Source organism: Apostichopus japonicus, chromosome 5, assembly GCF_037975245.1.
Source record: "Apostichopus japonicus isolate 1M-3 chromosome 5, ASM3797524v1, whole genome shotgun sequence".
In the NCBI taxonomy this organism is placed as follows: Eukaryota; Metazoa; Echinodermata; class Holothuroidea; order Aspidochirotida; family Stichopodidae; genus Apostichopus; species Apostichopus japonicus.
In genome coordinates, this window is record NC_092565.1 from 13,321,729 (window position 1) to 13,335,852 (window position 14,124).

At 36.0% G+C, this 14,124-nt stretch overlaps 1 protein-coding gene and 1 non-coding gene across 2 annotated transcripts in view; one reads left to right on the forward strand and one right to left on the reverse strand.

Moving 5' to 3' along the window:
• The first annotated feature begins 2,762 nt into the window (after positions 1 to 2,762).
• Positions 2,763 to 14,124, forward strand: part of LOC139967724 (adipose-secreted signaling protein-like) — a 48,867-nt gene continuing 37,505 nt past the window's right edge. The window contains exons 1-2 of the mRNA XM_071971756.1: positions 2,763 to 3,027; positions 13,081 to 13,332. Coding sequence (XP_071827857.1) covers positions 2,994 to 3,027; positions 13,081 to 13,332 — 286 coding nt within the window. The 5' untranslated portion in view covers positions 2,763 to 2,993. The remainder of the gene's footprint in view (positions 3,028 to 13,080; positions 13,333 to 14,124) is intronic.
• On the reverse strand, positions 6,682 to 6,780 carry LOC139968284 (small nucleolar RNA U13). Its single transcript, XR_011793291.1, has one exon. It is a non-coding gene; the product is annotated as a small nucleolar RNA U13 (small nucleolar RNA).

Below are 14,124 nucleotides of genomic sequence, written 5' to 3' on the forward strand. Positions count from 1 at the left end.
TGTATAATGTAACATCACACGTTTATTTCTTGTGTCAAAGCTTAAATCAATGCAAGTTATATATGATACCCTAGTCTTGGGATTTCTGAGGAAAAGTTATACAATGATATAACTTAATATGTATCGAGATCCCATTCATTTTGAGCAAATTGGCATTCGGCATTTCGAAGGAAGTAACCGTGGAGCCCATAACAACAACACTAAAGAAAACATGCGTTGGATATGTCTATCGTAAATACCAACTCGTGAACTTGAATTTCTGTCGAAAAATGCCCTGTACGTCATTACACAACAAAACTGGTGACAATTTTGTAATATCTGTTGCTTGAAAACTTTCACAATCACACACGTAAACATAAAACAATTTTGGGTATTTCCTTTCAATATCTTGATAACGAAAACGCAGTGTACGGTTTCCACACTATATATAAACTATTCACCATTTCCTTTGATCAAGTGAACATCTTCATATCATTGGGTTGTATCATACCAGGGAGCTGCTACTCCAACCATGGAAGTATTACATTTCAATTCACAGGGTGAAAGTATAGTAAGCCCAATACAACGGTCTGAAAAGAACTCCTATTGTTCGCCTGCCACGAGTCAATGGCGACTAGTATATGATTTCATGTTTCACGTCAGCGCATTTAAATATTTACATATAGCTAGCCACACCTACTATTCGTACGTGAATCCCCTTCCAATGGTTAGCTTCCTATACCCCCCCCCCCCCCCGCTATATAGTCATACGCCGTACTTTATAATAGCCTATACTGTTCATCAGCTCATGACGTTAACAATAACTGAAATAAAAATAAATAAAATCTTTTCTCCACCACTCCTCACAGGCAAGGTGAGATGGTAACAACACTTAATGTTTTCCGGGGTCATCGCATTGAAATATGAAATAAGTGGCCACACCTTCAATACACTTTGAGAGTCCCCACCCACAATAGCTTCCTTTCAACCACCCTAGGTTCATATACCGTACCGTCAGGTTGAGTACACTGTGTATATATAACTGTAACACTAGAAAGGTTTCACTCATCACCCCCCCCCCCCTTCACGTCACTACCTCTCTCTCTCCATATATGGCATATCATGGACGATTCGTGTCGATATTGGGCACTCGGAGTGGGGGGGGGGGTGTGGTGGGGTATATTACAATTATTGTGCCATTTGACCATTTCGTATTGATTGATTTTCATTGTATCCATGGTCATCTGTCGTTCATGTCGTCGTTCAGTAATTGTGTCCACCCTAACAATTTTTCGTTTTGTAGATGATGCGATGGCACAAATGGAACATTTGTCATCTCACAATATCGACTATTTTATATCCAAACTTTCTACTACATTTTCAAAATTACTACTTTAAAATAAACATTTTGACATGCTCCTCAAATTTTCGATCTTGTTACTATACAGTTCGACTATTTTATCTGAAAATTTCGAAAGTTTGACCAACTTTATGTCTAAATGTCCGAATTTCGAGAACAAAATATCGGAAATTCGTTGAATAATAAGATATTTACCCCCCTCCCCCTCCCCCTTCACTTCATTGCCTGGCCCTCTGTTTGTAGTAAACGAGTTGCAGAAGTACACTCCTGCACACCCCCATAAAACATTTTAAAGTGAGACGACAGGTCATGTGTTCCAGTACGACAATATACAGGAACGAACTTGGTTTAGCCTCAGAAACAACATTGAGGAGAAATAATGGACATTACTGAGTTTATATTGATTGAGTTAGTTGACGTACCATTTATAACTTTGAAACTATCTTCTGTTAGCTTTATATGTTTGTATCCTCTTTTGGTTTTACAGAGGATAATTAATTAGGCTATTCTCCCGCTCGGTTTACTCAACTTTAATTTGAACTGAAGTAATCACTGCTAAGCAGAAATGTTCTTCAGAGATCATATCAATCTGGCACCAAGTACGGTCAGAACGGGAACATGGTTTTCAAGTCCCATGAAGAGTATAATAACAATGGAATAATTAACTGGTAAAATTTTGTGTTGCAGTTTTGAAGACTTTGAAAGTTAGCTGTTAAGAATTACTATGATTCTTGTGTACAAAAACTGTAATACATCTTTGGACTTTGGACTTTTGGACTTATAGCAATTTGATAATTTTGCATTGCATCTTGAGATGCGATACTGAAGAAATTATTTCTTGATTATATGATTGTTATAACGACAAAGTCTTTGAAAATCACTGAATGCAACCTAAATCATATATACCTTCAAAGAGGCATCATAAATACATCAGAGTTGTCATATTAATCATATAATTATAAAAACCTAATAATTGCAATTTCGATAGTCAAGCTTTAAAACAGCAACCCAAGATACTGCTTGGACAGGAAATGTGAAGCGTTTTTGTTTTGTCATCGAAGTGGCCAGTCCACTTATGTAGGTAATGTGAACATAACAATGGTTTATCTAGAATGCAAAACCATTATTCCATGGGAAAGAAAACATAATCTCTAGTCAACTAGAATTCAGCCGACAAGCATACTCTTTACCATTATTAGTCGACAAGTGTTTTCAGTTTGGCGGTCAATGTAACGGACCTTTGGACTACTTTCTCTGAGTAAAAAGTATAGTGTGCCACCCGTGATAATATAAAAGTGACCGATATGTGACCAAACACGTTCTAGGACTGGCGCCATGAGCTGCCGCCTGGTTCCAACAGTCAGAAAATAATATCTACGCTGGCGCAGTCTCAGTACTTACGTACCTGTAGTAATCTTTCATTGTACTGATATTGACATGAACGAGACCGAACAGTAACTGTATGCGGTTGATAAATTATTCGCACATTGGCTTACTATACTGCACTGTGCCAAGGATAATTCACCTGTGCATAGACCACAAGTAAGATTTGCTCGCAACTTTTGGATCTCCAGCACGAAACCTTTGCGAATTGTCATATGATAATATGATTGATTTATTCAGGTGTAGCTTTTAACAGATATCACATATCAACATGGATGACACAAAAATACAAGCAGACTTACCAGGTAGGCGTTTGTTATTTGATAATATTTAATATATTAAGAACATCTAACTTTACTTGTATTATACTATTGTATAGGATACAATACTAGTCTAGAGTAGCCTCTAAGTTTTACCCAAAATAACGTTAGGCTACTTTGTAAGATTGAAAGCGATCACAGTGGTATATTACTGTCTGTAATAATAATATTTCTTAGTGCTGGTACAGTAACTTTAATTATTGTGTAAACCTGTCAAGGCTTTACGTTGGTAATTGAAGACATCATTACTTGCTTGGAAGTTGGATCAGATGTAAGTTGTAACCTAAAAGAAAGTTAGATTACAGTGGGACAAGTTCAACTGAGAACTTAAGCCTGGGACACTTAGAAGTTAGATATATGCTATATCCTAGTAGTATATATATGCTAAATTCTGATTGCTTTTTCTGTCAAACTTGCATTCAGTGAATCAAAAATAAATATGTCTCTACCATGTTGTACAAACATATATATGAGAAATAAATTTGAAATTGATATATCAAGCAACACCTGTAGGCTTAGCTAGAGTTGAAAAGAAGAATATAAAAAAGTTTAGAGGATACAGACAGTTAAAACTGCTCACCAGTGTTCAAATGCATCTAGGCATAAAACTGCTTGCAGTTGCAGTTTTAAAGTGAAGTAAGATTGGTTACTTTTATAAGACAATAGTCCTTATCACTTGATAAAAAAAGAAACTCTTCCATGGCTAGCGATTGTCTATATCTGCTCTGTGATTTCCTTTTTAGAAATTAGCCAAAACTGTTTAGTTTCCCAGGGTTTAAATAGTTTTTAGATAGGAAATGCCTAATTTGATACTTGTACACCATTTTAAATAGTCTGCAATTAAACGCAGGATTCATTTTGCTGTCAAGTGTTCTGTATAATTCAGTAAAAATTGACACAGTTTACGAAGCATCTGTACTTCGACCATATTAATTCATTTACTAAAAGCAAGATAAAGGATTCATGATGAAAATGAAAACGTGAAGTTTCAGCCAATAAATAGAAGTAATTCAGGGAATAATTAAGTGCTTAAATATCAGTATGAGGTTTATTAATTTTTGCTTTTTAAACATAAAATAAAGGAAATGATTTGGTGTTATACATAACATGTACAAGCTGCTACAGTATACATAAATGTATATTTGTGAAGTAGGTTTGCCCATTTTGTTTCACATTATGCTATGCAATATCTGTGTAAGTATACCCTTAGTTCCAATTGGCATTGTGTCTTTGAACATTTTTTTGTTTTTGATTTTGATACTTGTTCCCTACTGTACAGCTCCAAATCTATCCACAAAGTGTATACATATGAGGTCAAGCAGTTAAATAAGTTATCATATCCTTATCCTAAACTTATGTAAAAGAAAACATTGGTACCTTCACTGTCAAAATTATATTTTACAATATCCTAGTTATAGTGGTACACTTACAGGTAGCTAGAACATGTCTACTTTTACACAGGGTACCAACATCGTCCCCAAGGCCTACAAATGCTGAATCTGCCACAACATCTCCATATTTAGGAGTGTTAGCTCAGTGGTTAACGCCGGTGCCTTTCAATCATAAGGTCTCCGTTTTGAGTCACTTCCAGATTAATGTATATATGTCGTCCAGTTACAGAGTTGTTGACAATTGGCAATTCATAATCATGGACGTTAAATATGAATGTAAGAGACTGACTTCGGTCAGCTTGTGGCTTTGATAAGCCAATGATGGCTCCTGCTTGCAGGATCTAAAATACAAATAAATACATTTACAATAGAAGCTATGCACATGGAAATTCAAACTACTAAGTGATATATTATGCTGATATTAGTCCTGCTGGTACTTTATGTTAGTTAATAAATATAGGTGGAGGCGAGAGAGAGAGAGAGAGAGGGGGGGGGGGGTGTTTACTGGACAAACAGGCAGATTGTCAACTTTTGGATCAAGTCTCATTCAGATGCTATTTCCCACCTGGGTACCATTAGCACTGGTGATTAGGACTAACAGCTAAAGTTATGACCTAGGTTTCTCATTAGAATTCTGTCATATTGTTAGAGATTAGGATTTCCAGAGCATACCAGAGCCCCATACCTCATATATGAACCTAGTCCTAACCACCAGTACCAGCACACCACAAATTATAATAAGCTAAGTAGAGAATCAAGTAAGTAGTTTTCCTGTAAACCATATTTAAAAAACAAAACCACAAATTCTAATTCCAAATCCCATCCCATCCAAATCCCACAAACTGAGTACACAAGTTGTTAACAAGCCCATTCCTGTTATGTGGCATTCTAATTATGAGGAGGAAATATACAAATACTATTGCAGAAAATTTCCTCTTTGATGTTTGTAATGTTTTCCTTCGTCAGGAAGCGTTTAATTATTCCACCTAATTGTTGAACTTAAAAGATAATCATGCTGTTCATGGAGAAGAAGAAACGACTTCTGATGTGTTACATAATATAAACATGATTATTCCTGTTCGTTATCAATTTTTAAGTGAATGAAAAGCAGAAAATTGATTGGGAAATTTTCGACAATGGAAAAGAACAAAGAAATTTAGGGCTAGAAAGAGATTCGAACCAGTGACCTCTTGGTTACAACCCCAGCACTCTACCAACTGAATTCTACCAAATGAGCTTGTAACCCAGAAACCACTGGTGCAAATCCCCTTCTAGCCATAATTTGTTTTTCTCTTTTCCATTTAATAATGTTAAAAGTAAATGATGTTTTGATTCTAAACAAAAACAAATGCAGAGAGTTTATCTCTTGCGGCTCTTTCGCCCCCACTGCCCTTTGTACTGTCTAATCTTGTTGACTATTAAAAATTAAGTTGTTTGTGGGTTCATCTGTCTGTTGTAGTATGCCCTTAGTCTGTTTTTGCCACAGTACGCCTTTGAAGAAATTCCTGCTAGGATTGAAATGTCACGCCATATATACACGACTTTGTCAGAACGATACAAGAATTTGTGTAACAAATAACAACTCAAAGGGAAAACAGCAAACATGACATTTATTCTCTAATTGGCCCAATTCTCTAAATCTCATTTTTGTGAGTCCACAGAGGGTTTATCTAATGTCTTGATCAGAAATTTAAATTGAAGCTAATAGAACGTTATAAACTCAAGTTTCAAAACCTACATTTGTGATAATTTTAGCTGTGCATGGGGCAAAATGGGATTGACAAGCATTACAGTACCTATGGTGTAGTGGTTATGCGAGAGTAGTATGAGAAGGGTCAAAGTCAATAGCCCATTTTCAGGTCTTTCACTGAACAGATATTGAAAATGTATGTTTGTGTTATTTTTAGTTCTTGAATTATTAGACATTCACTATAAAAAACGAGATATAAAATTATACAGTATCATAAAATAGTAACCAAATTGGAAATTCATAGCAGAACGAATTTTAACTTGTGACATATGAAGATTGTCCACAACCAGAATTGATTAATTTTAATTAAGTAGTTTTCTCTTAACTGACACCTCAATTTTGTAGTTCTTGTCAGAATTATTATATGTAGAATTGAACAACCAGTGCAAATGCACCAACTTTCAGAAATGCTTGGTAAGTCACCTTGTGAGACTAGGAGTTCCATTTCCAATGACAAGTGTAAGTTGAAATAGACATTTTGAATCCTAATAGTATACAGATCAGAAGGGTAATGTGCCAAGCGTAACAAGTGGGTGCACATGTCATACATAAAGTATGCTCAACCCAGTCATCATATCATATGATACCTAGAAGGATCAGAAATTTGAGTGAGAAATTTGGAGCTTATATAAAAGTGGACAGGATGTAGAAAAAGTACAAGGATAGAATTGTTGCTTTCCAACTAGTTAAAATGATCGTAAAGTCTTTAAAACTAGCTTGAATGGTGTAATAATATTTTTTTGACAAGTTCCATAAATTGACATGTCATTCATTGTATACATTTTAGAAATATACAGAAAATGTCATTTCTGTGATAGAATTTGGATGCCCCGCCCACATTTGCCTCTTGCATATTCAGAGTTGCTAGAAGAGGCACTACTGTACCAGTTACTACATACACTACTGTACAAGTGAAGGAAAACAAAATATTCACAGTCAAGTATGCGACAAGATCATTTTGTAGTTAAATACTTTAAATAATTAAGGTACTTGTACACATTTATACAAATCACTGATATTAATATTAATGAGTGGGCGGAGCCAAGTGTGGCAGGTTGCACTATTAAATCTATGCAGCTATGCAATAGCAGTTTGGAAGGACTATGGTTAAAATGATTATGAGTGCTTACACTGTAGACTTCAATATATAAATATTTCCATACCAGTATATTATCATGTAATTGGTAGAATTAGATCCTTAAGCATAAAATGTAATCCAGCTGTGAATTTAGGTAAATAATAAAGAATTTAATTAGGTAATACTGTACATTTGATAGAAGACAGTAGATATACATGATGCTTGTTACAAGCTATATTATGTGTGCTATTTGATCATAATAGTCATTTTTGTTGTCTTGTGGGAATGTGTAAAGCTGGGGTAGTTGGTGGGTGGGGGTGGAAATAGGCTGAGAATAGGGTGTAATAGCACCCTAGCAATGATGGTGTAAATTAAGTTTGATTTCCATGCTTGCTGTCATTTACTTTGTGGTAATGGTTTGACTTATTTATTCAATGCATCATCGTGCACAACATTACTTATGATCAGAGGTATGACATGTATGGGGAGGGGGTGGGGGAGGAGGGAGGGGGAGGATGGCAGAGGAGACTGGAGATTATTGCCCATTGATTTGTCAATGTATTCATTAACTACTTTGAAAACTTGTTGTACTTTTAAAATTTCATAACTGATGTTTATCTTTTGCTTACTGTATGTTTAAATTTTTAGTTGGACTAGAAAATTTTAATAGGATGTGTGGATAGAGAGATGACAGATTTGCCTTGGGTACATCAAACAGAATTTCCAACTTCTATTGCATCTATTACTTCCTTGTAAACAGCCGTTAATGTTCCATTTTGCTCTGAGAATGCAGCAAAAAAAAGTCATATAGATTCTATAATGTGCCAACAAATCTATCATTACAGTACTTTATGTATGTAGGAGATTTTATTCGAAATCAATACATCAGGCTTCTTTCTGTCTGTGGTTCGTTCAACTTTGTCTAGATAGTTGAGACTGTGGGCGTATTGTACCGTAGAATAGTAAGGTAGAGATGATTGTATTCGCAAGCTATGAGTTGTGCTTCAAGGCAGGCAAACCACAGCTTCCATGAAAATGTGAACCGGCATAAAAGAAATCCTTCTTCCTCTGGCTTTTAAAAGCAATCTTATCCAAAAAGCTTCTTACGTTCGTGCAAAAAAGAATCTCTCTGTCAGTCTGAGGTTCCCTCTCAAGGCATGGCATAAGACCAGAAATAATTTCTTCATCACTTACTTTGCGAAATGTTCTTATAACCTTGGGGATTTAAGTATTAAAAGAAATCTTTACAAAAGTAGAGAATATTCAGGAAAAGCTGTGATATTATACTATAAACACTTCTGATATAAACATATATTTCCTATTAAAAGTGCCTTTTAAAATTCTCTAGTAACCAAATGTGCTTGAATTCCAGCTCATCCTTATGATGATCATTTCAGTTTGTAGTGAAATATGGATCTGTGAATCCAAGAGGTAAATATGTTGTTTTAACATACTAAAGTTCAATGTTATACATACATGTATGTTAGTGAAATACATGGCTGATAGTATATTGAATGCAGATTTATAGGTGATCTGGTCAAACAAAATTATTTATCATAATTTGTATTATATTATACATAGCAGTGTATAAATTTAAGAAATTTGAAGTGGTTGTCCCCAGGACAACCAGCTCACCAATTTATGGTTGTCCTGCTGAAATTTTGGTCGTCCTGTTAAGCTATAGTAATTTATCTTCAGAAAAAAAAATCCTAAGAAACCATGAATGTTGAGCGATTTCATGTATTCTAGATCAAATTCTGTGTTTATTTTCTAATAATGCTGACTGTAGCAAAGATTGTGTACATTAGTTAGGTACATGATGTTTTGCTGCAGGGCGTAACGATACAATAACCACGTGGTATCCTGTAGGTGCGTCATAGTACTGGTCTAGTGTTTCAGTTTCAGTAATGCTATTTGCGAAAAAAAGTTTGCCTCCCAGGGACGCAAGCCCCCGAAAAAGTTTGTGTCCTGTAAAAAAAGCTTGCGTCCCGATCGAACACCAGTTACGTTTATTGTATGACCTACTGTACTATTACTAGTGTAGTATCAGTGCCTATACTTTGTGAATGTCATACACAATATTACAGGGCAGATGGCTCAGTGTCTTAGCTTCGGTGTTTGACAGGGGCGGCCCGGCCGACTCCTCCTTTCGCCCACCCTGACGTTTTAAAAAAATACCCCCAGCCCCCTCCTTCATCCGCCCTTGTACTTCCCTACTCGCCAACTCTGTAGTAGCTCCATGCTTTGACCTTGCAGCGCATCCAACAGCCAACTATTCAAAATCACTGTACCTACAGTGTGCATATCTCTCGCTAAATTCCACACTGTACTACTGCAATTACATAGGCCTGTTCAAACTTCATTTTCAACTACACTTGCGCAAATCTTTAAAATCTGATCCAACATTTATCCTGGGTTCTTTGCAAACAATCATCTGTGCGAAAATTACAGTATATGGCCTATGTGAATAGATTTTTACGCAATGTCGATAAAAAAAATACAGAAGTAAGTTTACACACGAATGTTACGAATGTCAAAATAAACTTTTCTGAAGCACTTGGTCAATTGAGCCGCGAAAAAGTTTGCAACAGAAACTACTGTGGTATGAATGCACATTTCACATTAGCAACTCTTATTGCAGAGAAAAGAAACATTCTGTGAGATAAAATATCCTTTCCGGATCAGATGTAAGCTTCCCACAAAACTCATAACATTTTCTGATCAAAACAATGATTAAAATATTACGTGATAGTCTCAGAAACAATTCAAGTGCATCTTCGTACCAGCAGTGATTGTTGTCAAAATGTACATTACAAATATGAGACAAGGCCTAACGTTATGATATTTGAGTGCACATATATGATAGCCTTTACCACAAACTTTGTTATCTCTACACAAAGGAAAGTAAACGTTGCAAGTAATTGTTGTTAAACAACTTACTTCTTGTTCATTGAGCACTGAAAATTCAAGAATGTTTGCAAACAATCGGTAGGGACTATTAGCCAATAAATCATGGGAATCTTGGTAAAGCATCATTGTCTATTTTTAGCATGAAAATATCTGTAATGAAGTTTTGGTAACCCTGTACCTTGCAGTTGATTGTTATGATATATTTATTTTCAAACAAATTTAATGATCTGTAGGAGTTGGAGAACTTTTGGTTCTTGTCAGAAGAAGTTGTGGTTTTTTTAAAAGACATAATGAAAGATGTTCCTTCAAAAATGTGTTTTGTTATGTTTTCCGTTGACCTAGTTGTGAGTGTGTACTTGGTGTTCGTTTCTAAAAAAATGTGGTGGATGGGCGGGGTCTTTGTCCGTGGGGTTAAACCTGAACTCTGATTGGCCTTTGTTGACAAACGGACGGAACAGAAAATACCATGAAGCTTGGTTTGAGTGGTCCATGTCAATGTGAGGGCTTGGCCTTCCTACGTACTGTATATTATTTATTAGATGAAGGCGGAGTTTGGAATGAGTTTCTTCTTATTTGAAATGTCATTTTAAGTTTTTGGTTTCACGCTTGTTTCCGTGTCTTTTTCCGTTTGTTTCACGGAACATTAACCAGCCTTTTTGAAAGTTTTTGGTTGTCCGCCGGGCAACCAGTACTTCACGATTTGACAAGTTTTGGTTGTCCGGCAGGTAATTTGGTCGTCTCGGACGACCGGACGACCGCTAAATTTACACACTGCATAGGGAGGTGATAAGTGGCACAACCACCATTTTTTGTGCTTGAGCAATGAGAATATGTGTCTTCTAGGGAAGTGGTCTAAGTGGAGGGGTGGCCCCTCCACTTTGAGAAAGTTTGGTAACATGGAGGATGCTTGGATGCAAAATGATGCAATATATTTTTGCATTTATTGAAACGATGTCGAAGAATTTTTCAACTGCTTAGGTTGTACCGCGTATACATGTATGTACAGTATACTGTATAAATGTACTGTGTATGATAAATGTTTGAATAATCTGTCTGCCAGTGGGAAGGAGAGAGAGAGAGGTGGGGAGGGGGGGGGGGAGGGGGAGGAGGATTTGCTGATCCCTACTGGATTTTAATCAGAAATATACTTGGTTGTGCCCCTAGCAGGGATCTGGACAATATTAATTTCTGTTATGTATTCATTTTCATTTGTTGTCAGCCAAGCATTAGACTACGGTGTAGTTAGTACTAGAAATAGAAATTTAAAACATTTACATCAGCTCTTACTGATAAAATTCAGGAGCTAATTTTGGATGTGTGAGTGCACTATTTAAAAGGTTTTGTTTTATAAATTTTAACAAAATTTAACATGATGTGCAAGGCACCTTTACATCAGCAGTACATACTGTAACTAATTTGATTTGTTTAGAAAATATCAATTTCAATATGTAAGACTTTTGTTCAAAGTTTAGCAATTTTAGAATGTTTTCAATATACATATATTTTTTTTGGGGGGGGGGGGGGGATAAGGATGACCTCTAAGCATCTGCTGTAACGTCAATGCAACAAACCATGTAATTGTACAGATCGTACTGTTCAAATTCATAAAGTTATCATTGAAAATGATATCAGCTGTTGGCCTTAATAGCAAACTGAATGTGTGATTGACCCATGGATCCCTGCAAACTAGAAATTCATATTGTGTGCAAAGTTGCCTGTTTAATTGAAAACAACCACCCGCAGATCTGCATGTTAATTTTGTTTTTCCATGATTTAGATCCGTCTATAATCATCTAGCTTCATCATAGATCGACAGCCATCTACCGTTACAGTATGAATAGATATCAATTTCCTGTCTCTGGGTGGATTTCCTGTTAAAGATTAATAGGCTCACAAACAAAACAGGCTGTTGTTGAAATTTGACCACCTCTTGAAGGATGAAGATGTTTTGAATTTCGTTCTTTGCAATACATCAAGTTTGCAACACAATCCTGCCATTTTTTGCGGAAAATTAAATTTAAAGTTATCTTCCTGAGGATATGGGCGTTTGAAAGTTGGAAAAAAATAAATGCTGCCGAGAGGCAGAAGTTTTGGCTGATACCATCTGGTATTCTTATGTTTGTCAAAAACAGGTCATGAATATTGAGGGATCCTCAAATTTTTGAAATGCAATAACTTCATCTCACAAACAAGGAAGGTGACTAGTTCTGCACACTCAATAGGAACTAAAGCTAAGTCTCCAAAGTGGTAATATACAGTACTTGCTCTCTAAGGTCCTGTAAAAGTTTTGTTTAATTTTTCTAATGAATGTTTGAAATTGACAGATTTCTTGCTGTGAAGCAACTGAATTGCAATGAAAGACTGTCTTTCTCCACTAATTCTGTCCATATAGAACAATAAAGATATGAATATCAATGTAAACTAACCAGAGACATGCTGAAAGTGAGTTTCAGTCTCCAAAGAAACATGGCCATAAATTTGAGTATTTTCTCAAATAATTTGGGAATCATGATGACAACGGTTCCTCGAAAAGGTGTTTAAGCGTGCTAAAATTGCCGAAAATATTTCATTTGTAGCCAGCTGCCTCATCTGTTTCCCTGGAGCAGGATATGGCCATAATTGGACATAATTGGCAAGTGTTGCAACTGAAATTATGATGAAATTAGACAATAAAATATGATTTTTGCAGTAAAAATGTCTGTTGAGGTTAGATCCCGATCAGTGACCATCTTTTGACATTCTGACAATATTTGGGACCTGGGAGCAATTAACTAATGACCTTTAAGTTAAATAATATTTAAAAGTTGTTGCTTTTATCTATCAGCTGTAGTTTGGATGCAGTGTATCCTCAACTTCAAGTTTGCTCAATTTTGATCCAATGATTGCCAACAATCATATTCCTCCTACAGCAACTCCTACGAAAGAGAGACGACGATCTCGTACCAATTCCAGGGTCCATTTCCCGGAAGATGTACACGACTCTCAAATCCAAGCATCTCACGAATACAACGCAATGATAGACGTCAACCTGGGCTTTTTACAGACGCATCATATTTACGAGGTTCAGTTCACCGTACGGGATTCTGTGACAGGTCCAGTCACCGCCTCCATCGACCGTCAAGTTATTGTGAAGTCAATAGAGGCCTTCCCGACACAAGATGGTAAGTGTTTTTTTTTCCTTTTTTGAATGTTTCAAGTACATTACGACACAAGACAGGAATATATTTCAAACTTGTCTCAATTGTCCGTCTCAAATTCTTTTCTTCAAAGTATCGATAGTCAAAAGAGGTGTAAGGTGGGTGTTTTTTTGCTTTTTTTTGAGTGTTTACTTCAAAAGATGTTCAGTACTCACATGACACTGACAAATATTTCTGAGAATTTGATCTGATTGGAATATAAAACTTTTCAAAGGTATGGCCATATTGTACAGTAGCTGGTGCCATTTGTAACATAATAATCCTTGCCTTAAAAGAAAAAGGAGTTTCCAAGATGGTTCCATTTGATGTCACAACTGATGTCTACAAAATTTAGAGCAAACATGTTAAATCAAACAAACATCTGCACGAGTATATGACCACACTTTCACAGTAGTGTTATCTAGCCTAGAACGTACTTATCATGTAACAACTGAGGCTAAAGTTATTATTGTTAGCAAATCTATTTGAAAACAAACATGTGTTGTGACTTACACCCACCTGCATTGTAATTGCAGCTCTGTTTAGCATTTTACATTGGTCACAAAGTCTGAGCACTTTTATCTATAACCTTTGAAGTGTACTTCTCAAAATGAATGTTTTTTGCACCAAGTTATCAAGTAATCACAGCAAGTTTTATATTGTATTCCTTGCTTACTTGTCTTGATACTCTCGTTATGAACTCTGACCTACCAAGCCAATCGTGCTCTCCAGACATGTCCAAAATTAATAACGGTACCGTTAGTTGATCACAATTCA